The 9,784-nt window shown below is 32.7% G+C and overlaps 1 protein-coding gene and 1 non-coding gene across 2 annotated transcripts; both read right to left on the bottom strand.

Annotated features, from left to right (window-relative positions):
* Positions 1-2,769: 2,769 nt before the first annotated feature.
* Positions 2,770-2,841, bottom strand: TRNAT-CGU. Its single transcript has one exon. It is a non-coding gene; the product is annotated as a tRNA-Thr (tRNA).
* A 706-nt stretch (positions 2,842-3,547) lies between these two features.
* Positions 3,548-9,060, bottom strand: LOC107023641. The gene is made up of 7 exons (XM_015224396.2): positions 8,889-9,060; positions 6,419-8,063; positions 6,250-6,331; positions 6,055-6,121; positions 4,645-4,833; positions 4,498-4,558; positions 3,548-4,098 (listed from the first exon to the last, which is right to left on the bottom strand). The coding sequence occupies exons 2-7, from the start codon at positions 8,019-8,021 to the stop codon at positions 3,893-3,895; spliced, it is 2,208 nt and encodes a 735-aa protein (XP_015079882.1). The 5' UTR covers positions 8,022-8,063; positions 8,889-9,060; the 3' UTR covers positions 3,548-3,892.
* Positions 9,061-9,784: the final 724 nt, after the last annotated feature.

The raw sequence follows: 9,784 nt of genomic DNA, 5'->3' as shown, positions 1-9,784 counted from the left end.
TTTTCAGAAATTCATACTATATGCAAAACATGTGATACATATCTACTACATGTATCAGTGAATTGACTAAACACTGTACACACTGATTCTATATGTATCATCAAGCACAGTTGATGACGCATTTACTAAACTTATTGAATGATACATTACAACAATTTTCAAAACTTCATGATACATATAAAATATTATGATACACAACAAATTCATGTATCAATTCACCATCTAAAACACTATACAATGTATCGGCAAGCACACTAGATTCCTTAAAATTTTTACTAATTTCAACAACAGTTTTAAGTACCAAAATACTAACCCGAGACAATGTAGGCCTAACAAACTTTAACTCTTTGAGTCCTGTTTGGCCTTATGCAAAGTTGATGCTAGAGGAAGAGGAAGGGGAAGCGGTAACTGGGAGAATGTATTGGGATGAGATGAAGATTGTCTACTTGTTTTTATCACCTTAACTTCTTCTAAGGCAAGAGGCACTGGTTCTTCTGTTTTTGGTGTGTAAGCAAAAGATAGGTGCTTATTAGCCGCTAGGGCAAGTAGCTCTTTCTCCTCGAGCCCTTTAACTGGTCCGAGGCTGCAACAATCTGCACCATACTTGAAATTTGAAATTTTTTAAATTTGAAATTCAAAATTTCAAAATTAGGTCTTTTATTTAAAATTAATTAAAATTAATAATTCAAAATAAAAAAACTGATTTAAAAGGTTGAGTGTTTAAATGGAGAAAATTCAAAATCCAAAAACTGATTTAAAAGGTTGAGTGTTTTAATGGAGAAAAAACAGGCATTAAAATGGGTAATTGTGTACTATAGGAGAGAGAATGTAATGTATCTATAAACTTACACTAAAATTAAAAAAAAAAAGGAATTATGTAATATTTAAAAAAAGAAGGGAAAATTAGAGAATATAAAACTTATAGTTGTGTATTTAAGTTATTTTTCCTATTTATAATGTTATCATATCTTTTAGGGAGGTTATATATCACTGATTATAAGTTTATAACTAATCAGTAGCGTCAATACAGTACTACAATATGTATTAATAATATAATAATTAACATAATTAATACTTCGTTAAATGAAACAAATTTAAGTATACATCCTCTCTGATCTGGGTTTTGTAGTTTCTTACAAACCCTAGATATCGAAATTAATTACTCTCATCTAAAATAAAAAAAACAAGAAAATCAGTTCCATGCCGCATAATACATTACGTAAGTTATTCGTTTTTTTTTAGAGTGAAGCATTTTAAGTTTGATAGGAAATTTGCGCGTGAAATTTTTAATTTTTTTAAATGAAATTTATATATTTGTAAATTACGTAAAAATTATTATAAGTCACAATAGTTGATAATTCAAAATAACTAGTAAAAGGTATATGAAAAATTCAAAGTCAAAAATAGACTTGTATGAATCTTGAAATTTATCTATAACGATAGTAAGAATGTGCATGCAGGCATGGAAGCGAGAAAAATTAAGAAAGGTTACGAGGCTTTTCCTAATATAAAACCGATTGTATGAAAATATTTACAAAATTTGATTACTAACCAAATATCAACCTATAATTTCTTGATAGTGTAAAAAAAATTAAAAATTAAAAATGGTAATGCATGTGTGTGTATAATGTATAAGTATTATTAAATATTAACTTTAATGAATTTTTTTTTTAATGTTGGAGTGTGTGCTATGGGAAATGAGATAATTAAACTATGGACAGATAGTGACTTATTGGAGTGTAGTACTCAATTATAAGGATGTCATCCAACAAAATTTAAAGGAATGGCCCATACCAATTTTCACTTTTTCTAAAGCAGTGAAAGGTTTCTCATGTGGTCCTAATATATATAAGAAGAAAATAATTATGTCATAAAAGAGAGAATTTATTTGAGTTTCTTATGATGATTATATTAATTTGTTATACTAGAATCGGAATTTAAATTAATTTTACTATCTTCGTGAAATAACGATAAAATTATCTGCATATATTCTATCATTTTGAGATCGAGATTTCATTGAATATTTCATGTTGTTATAATAGAGAAAGAGGATAGATTTATTGATGTGAACAAATAATAATTGTACTAATTAATAATAATAATAATAATAATACTAGTCAAAGAGCATGCAAATTATTAGCCGGGCTAAACTTTTTGGAGGTTAAAAGTATTTATTTAGAAAGATAGTGTTTGACCGAACATTTTTGGGGGTAATATAATTTTTTTTTTCAAAAACTAAAAAAAAGAATTATATTTTTTTCACTTATAGTACTTAAAATTTCTTTGAAGAACATTCTTTAGAAAAAATATATACTTTTAAGAGCTTTCAAATAGCTTAGCTAAATATTAATAGTTGATCAAAAGTGTTTTAGAAATTTAATGGCCAAACATAAACTAATTCTCACCAAAGTAATATACATTTTTTAAAATAAGCTAATTTAGAAGTTTGCTCAAACAGACTATAAATATATACTATCCTAATAAATACTTTAGTAAAAAAGAACAATTCTTGCAAATGAGAGAGAGGAACTATAGTTCATTTTTTATTTTAAAGGATTTTCAGAAAAAAAAAAGTTACAAAATTAATTAAATGTGAGTGAATTGAGAAAAGGGTGGATTGGTCAAATTATAATCTTTTTACATTAATTATAGACCGTTTAAATGTAATGTTACAAATAAATAAAAAAATAAGTGTTAAATATGTCCAAGAAAATTCAGAAGCAACAAAATAAAAAAGAAAAAAGAAAAAAATAAATAATAAAAAGGAAAAGCCCCCGGCGAGGATCGAACTCGCGACCTTTCGCTTACGAAGCGAACGCACTACCACTATGCTACGGAGGCATTTTGATATAACAATATTAGCTAACTAATACTTATTAAAATATGAAATTGGTAACAAGCAAATAGAAAGGGCTCGTATGGTACGAGGGATGACTAATCTCAAAATTAATTTTTAGATGAATTTATTCCATGTTTGATTAAGATAGTATCGCTAGAATAACTAATCTCGAGACAATTAATCTTGAGATAACTTGTTTAAAAAAATGAGCCCTATGCGTACCCCTATCCGTACGCATACCCGAGATTGGAGAAGGGTTTTGAGTTAGTAGGATATGTCTGGGATCAATTTATTCTAACACGTGGATTGTGGTATACTTAGTCCAACTAGCAACCAAAACTTGTCCATGTGGTATACTTAGTCCAACTAGTAACCAAAACTTGTTGAACAACTGTTGATACCAGGCTCACATTTGTTTGTTTGGATTGACTTTCGACTTATAAGCTAAAAATCATAAGTTGAGATTTCTAACTTATGACTTTTGAGTTATTTTTGTTGTTTTGACTTTAGAATAAGTGCTTATAAGCACTTTTTAACATTATTCAAACATTCAAAACTGCTTAAAAGTTATTTTGACTTAAAAACACCTAAAATAAATCCATCCAAACGGGCACTCAATCATTTGGCAGCTAGTTTGGGGTTGATTGGCAAATCCACATCCATTCTTTTGTATTGTTCCTCAATTGTGTGATGAGCAAAAGTAAATACTAGTGCAATAATCAGTAAATGTTATTTCTATACCAACTGTTGCATACAAGAGAACAGATTAGTCTGCTAAGTCACAAGGACTACTTTAAGTATAATAGTTTCAAGTATAATAGAACAAAAACTGCATGTTCGCAGGGATTAGTACAAAACTTAGCCCAAATAACTTAACTGGGACGGAAATAACTAGACATGTTTGAGTTAGGGATAAGGTTAAATATATGCATATTCTGTTCTTAGATGTGCTGACTGAAGCCAAATGTTCTACTCTGTTGCCAGTATCCAAAAGCTATTGAGCCAAATATATATGATACAAAAGGATACCCGTTGCAGAAATCGAGTCTTCTATCAATATTGACATTTATAAGTAGAGTATTTATTAGCACCACTTTCTTGTGAATATGTAGCGGCTGCAATAACCTTGCGATAGTAACGCCAAGATGCATTCTTATCAGTGATAGGTCGTTGACCATATGGATTATTCTCTACATACTTCTGAACATTTTCTGCCATGGATAATCCTTCAAGATAAACACGCAGATCACCACCAGGCCCTGCCGTGGATAAACAAGATGAATTTCATAAACAGTATGAGTTGGACAAACGTCGATGACTGACCAACATCCCTACCCCATACAGGACAGAATGACACAGTGTTAAGGCAGACATATTAAGTAATGTAAATTGCTTTAATTACATAGAACTTGAAGTATGAATTTCAGGAACTGTAAAGTGAGGAACTATCAACGGCAACTTAAAAGGCGTGTACAAAAGGAAAGCACAAGAGAAACACAACAGATGTTCACCCGAAAATATACATGGAATACTTTGGGTGTCCAAACATCACCAGTCTCTCAATGAAGGGCGAAGAAGTCTATAGTACTTGTGATAGTTTTGCAAGGAAAAACACGCACAGATGCACACACACGAACACATATAGGAAGAAAACTCACCTAATGAGTCATCTTTCTCATCCAAGTAGTGGTATGAATTTGGAAATATTGCTGTATTTGGCTGAAAACCATAAAATAAAAGTTGAAACTCATTGGATTTTAGTCATGTAGTAAACTACTCAGGCAGAAAAAAGGATTAAAACTCACGGGATTACACAATGCTTTGTGCGGAGAGTCGTCCAATAGAAGTGTGTTTGACTCATCATATTCACCCCTCTCCCACGGAAGATCTGGTTCATACTTATCCCATAACTTTTTTAGCTTCTTCAATATAATAGGCTTGCTCCTCCTTGTCCCAACAACAGGAAAACCTGTATCAGTGCAGTGGGACTGATCCTGCATAATTAGTTTCAAGTTTGTTTATATTACATTGAAATAGACAAGTGAAAGAGGCAAATAGGGAACTAGATGAATAAATACAAAGGGAAAAAATGTGGCTTTGGTTGGAAAATAGCAACTTAGCAAATACATACTTTATTCTCTCACAAAAAGAAAATAAATGACTGAAAAATTATACTTGACAATCCGGACAGGAATTCTATGTGTTGGGTCACACAATCAAGTGTGTAGAACCAGAAATATTAACTACATTCATATAGACATCTAAGATACACAATGTGTTCATCCAACCAGGTATCCAAATCTTTGAAAAATAACTACTCAAGAGAATGAAACACTAGTTTGGAGTCCAACTGATTTGCAGCAAGGTAACACCATAATTTCCCAAGCCATGCAGCAGATTTCATGTAGTTGTCAGGAATTCAACTACTGCAAGTTAAGTATTTGCTTGTAGAGCGAGGCTATGTTGCTCGGACTCTCCAAACTTTGCCACACCCGTGTCAGATCCTCCAAAAATGCACTAGTTTTGGAGGATCCGACACGCACCCAGTGGCATTTTTGACGAGTTCGAGTAGCATAGGAACGAGGTAACAGAGGGAAGTTGGCACCATATGTTGTCGTTAGGCCTTTTATATCACAATGAAGAATGCATCTGTGTTATAAACTTATAATCCAAAAAAAAAAGAGGTGGAGGAAAAATAATTGAAACATTTGGTAGAATTGGGCAGGTTGGATTATAACCCATCGTTCAACCCATCTTAACCTAAGTATCTTTTGGGCAGCTTGGGTCATGACCCATTTGTTGTACCAATCCATTCTAACCCGCCAATTTGACACCCCTAAGTTTAGGCATGACTGAATATCCTTCCTCATATAGTCGAAGGCGAAGAATAAATGGAATCGGGAATCAACAACAAACCCAGTGCAACAGCATAAATTATGTTTTCTCAAGTATGGATCTCATTCTAATTCCAAGGAGTTATATCCTAGGTGCCCAACAAATCTCCAGATTTATAGAACCATGCATTAGTAATGCATGCCAACAGATTAGAAAATATAATGAACTGTCATCATGCACATTCATTAATGTTGTTTTCAACTGATATTAAAGTTCAAGCATCACAAGACTTTCTTTCAAGTCCTCAGCTTTGAACTCCTAGAGTTGCAACTAGCACCAGCACCAGGTCACAAAAATATAGAGAAGCGAGAAATTCTTACCCAACAAAAGAGCAATTTGTGCTTGGCATCCCCCAAAAGAAAATCAAGAACCAACTCCATATTTCTCCTGCAGATTTTTCAACAACATACACGGGGCACATAAAATCATGAGTTGACATCTAAACTACTGAAAGTTTTCAGATGTAGTGATATTGATAAAGTCACTATGGCGAGAATACAAAGTTTGAAGAGTACTTGATCCTTGATGACCATACACCTACATGGAATCTCTCAAAGCAGAATTGCAGAAAATCGTCATGAAAAGGCCTCTTGAAAACTGGTACAGCAGACAAAGCTCAGTTAGAATAATTTCTAGGAGTAAAATTAAAATGAAAAGTGAAATACAAAGTTTGTCCAAATCCACCTGCTTTCCCTGATACAATGATATTCGCCTCCAAACTATAAGGGATGTATCGAAGCGGAACAATATCAGCAAGTAATCCATTCACATCAAGTACAAGAAGCTTTTTGCTGGAACGTGCATTAAGTGCTCTCCCGAATGGAAGGATCATACCCACATTTGTTATTCGGCTCCTCTCACCAACAAAACCCCTATCTCTTGACTGAGAAGGACTATCTTCAGTTGCTGATTGTCTTTCCCCATTCAAGGGTTCATTGGTTGAGACAATACTATAAGTGTCACTGGAGACCCTATGATCACATGGCACTGCATTATGTGAAGTCTCTTTAGAAAGTTCACAATCATATGACACATTGACAACGGCATCTTTGTCATTTCTCTTCTCCTGCTCATGATTATCTGCCTTGGAGTCTATTGGAGACTCATTCTCAATAGAAGCCATTGAACTGTTGATATTCTCTATCTGATTATCAATCTGAATCATTTCCGTTTTACTCCATGTTTCACTGCATGAATTGTCACCAGCTGACTTCTCTAAAAGCATTGGTTGCACACCCATCAACAGGGTACCACCTCCGGCAATGACCTCTTTAGGGAAATTATTGGAGTATGATATGGACACTTGGCAATGGTCTGGGCTGGTGGTGGTAGTTTTATTTTCTGTAATTGGAAAAGAGGAGGTAGCATCTGTCATGATAGATGGTAAACTACTAGCAGATGCACTAGAATTCTTTCTCCTCTTCCTGGAATAAGTTATCAGCACTTCCAGTCTGGGGTATATTTGTAGACCCCTCATCTCAGTTGCAGCATTATTGAAAAAATCACAACTTTCAGTAGTCATACTATTGTCCACATTAGGAACTGGCTCGTTATAATTTTCAACTTCCGAGATAGACTTTGATTCTGAAGTAACAAATATGTGATCCTTAGAAATGTCACTGCACCTATCACCACAAGTATCAATATCATGATCAGTACCACTAGATTTAGAGGGGTTCTTCCTACTAATTTCTTCAACACCATCACAAGCATTCTTAGGCAGATATGTCCCTGTCTCACTACTGTGCATCACCAGATCTCCTTCATAGAATGTGTTAACTCCCATCACCGAACTTCTAACTTTATCTAAATGATTCTTCCCTGGTACAGAAGCAGCATTATCAAGTTCACAAGCAATTACATCATTTTCCAAGGAATTGAACTTCCTGTTCAAAATGCTTCTTTTTTTCTTTACCTTCCATGCACTCAAGTCTGCAATGCAACTTCTTACTTGTGTACTTGATTTTATATTGTCAGAAGACCACATATGTGAATTTTTTTCTGGATTCATGGTCCTAGATGGAGCTCCTACCACGTGGTCAATATTATTAATACCAAAACACACAGCATTCATTCTCCTATTTTGTTTGTTTCTTATTCTTTTTGACTGCTGGGGAATGATGACATCATCAACATCGTTGTTACAATGCCCTCTGCTAAAAGCAGTTTTGCTGTTCAGCTTTCTCAGTTTAGTACCGCCCTTACTCTTCTTAGTGTCCCAATAGTCAGGAGTCCCAGGGGCAGGCAATGCCTGGACAACAATCCTACTGCTATGCATCGTTTTCATTCAATAAGAGATGAAACAACTTAACTAATTAACAGACAGGTCCTGTGATGACACAAAACCAAATTTCAGTGAGAAATATCAGTCTATAACTGAAGAATCTTTCCAGAAAATGAGAAAAACTAGAGAATATTCATAATGCATTTCCTAATAAAAGCAGAAGCATGAAATCAGTAGAAATTTTTCTGCAATATTGCCATGGCCATCAAGAGTGTGGCTACCTTAGTTACAGAAATTTCATTAAACCCACTCAGTAGAAGAAACAAATAATCACAAATACGCAGAAGGTATACTAAAAAAAAGAAACTGAACTTTAGAAATTAGGAAAACTTACTTTAAAAATTGATCAACATTATACTAATTATCCTCATAACCTTCATTCATACTCCCTCCATTTCAATTTGTTTCTCGTAGTTCCCTTTTTAGTCCGTCTCGAAAGACTGTCTCTTTCTTTTTTTACCAACTCTTGGTTCTATTAATGTACCACAACATCAAAAAGTACATTTTGATACACTCTACATATCTTTAATTATTCAAAAGTTCTTTTAAATTTCTCAAACTCGTACAAGTCAAAAAAAGTTGAAACCAGGGAGTACTTCACAACTGTTCACATTCCCCAAGATATAAACAGAAGCATATTCACATTCACAGACAATTCACTTAGTCACATCCACAAATTCCTTCAAACACATGAACGAATACAAACGGATAATCAACACACCACATTACAAAAAAAGAGATAATGTCTATGCAAATTAACCTAGAAAACTCAAAATTCAGATTAATCGCAATACTCAACCGTAACATGCATCAGAAAAATGTATAAAAAAGCAATCTTTTTCATCAAAATTTGAAGCATTTGAAAGATACCTAGATGAATCTGTTGCTGATGATGAAATTTGGAGAGAAGTGAATCTGAATTCAGTGATTTTTGAGTAAGAAGTGGAAGGACCAGAGTAAACGGGTTTGAATATAGCGGCGATTCGGATCCTTACCAATCTTATCCTTTTTTCCAAATATTTCCTTTTTTGTATGTTGGAAAACAAAAAGAATAATTTTATATTTTATGAAATATAGAATCACGTATCATATAAATTCCAAAAGCAAAAAATAAAGACAATTTGAGTATTTTATTCCTTAAAATAAAATAAAATTGAATAATCTCTCTCCGTTTTAAAAAGGATAATCTAATTTGACTTGGAACGGATTTAAGAAAAAAAAGAAGACTTTTTTATTTTGTGGTTCTAAATTAAAGTTATGTTAAATATACCAAAATGTCATTTAATCTTGTAGTCTTAAATATGTGAGGTAAAAAGTTAAAGTTAAAATATTATCAAAAAAGAAAAAAAATCATTCTTTTTAAACAGACTAAAAAGAAAATAAAGTTATTTTTCTGAAACAAAGGAAATAGTTAATGGGTCTGGACCCAATGAACTTGATTTAACAATGTTTTTGACGATAGAAAATTAATATATCTATGTAAGTTAAAGTTAAATACTTTAGTACAACGTGTATGATGTGAATGTCCTAGTCATTAAAATGATAGTTTCATGACATTTTAACTTTTTCTATTCGCTCTAAATTCTTTTTTTTAAGATTCAATTTTTGCTTAGCTTGAATTTAAATTTTTTTGGATTAACTCTTGCAAATAGTCATTGTAATAAATTTAATTATGCTTCATAGGTATAATTTGCATATATTATTAGCTGTAGCTACAGTTTAAGCTGTCTCACTTGTACAATTAACAAATTTGTATAATTCGTAAA

The sequence above is a fragment of the Solanum pennellii genome, chromosome 6 (assembly GCF_001406875.1).
Source record: "Solanum pennellii chromosome 6, SPENNV200".
NCBI lineage: Eukaryota > Viridiplantae > Streptophyta > Magnoliopsida > Solanales > Solanaceae > Solanum > Solanum pennellii.
This window is presented reverse-complemented; position numbering and strand designations above follow the sequence as displayed.

Excerpts from the sequence above, each read along its gene's own strand:
- LOC107023641 (XM_015224396.2), bottom strand. The coding sequence starts at position 8,021 with ATGAAAACGATGCATAGCAGTAGGATTGTTGTCCAGGCATTGCCTGCC. Across the intron at positions 6,122-6,249 it reads GTATGGTCATCAAGGATCAA|GAGAAATATGGAGTTGGTTC; the intron begins GTACTCTTCAAA and ends AAAAATCTGCAG. Across the intron at positions 4,834-6,054 it reads ACAAATTGCTCTTTTGTTGG|GATCAGTCCCACTGCACTGA; the intron begins GTAAGAATTTCT and ends CTAATTATGCAG.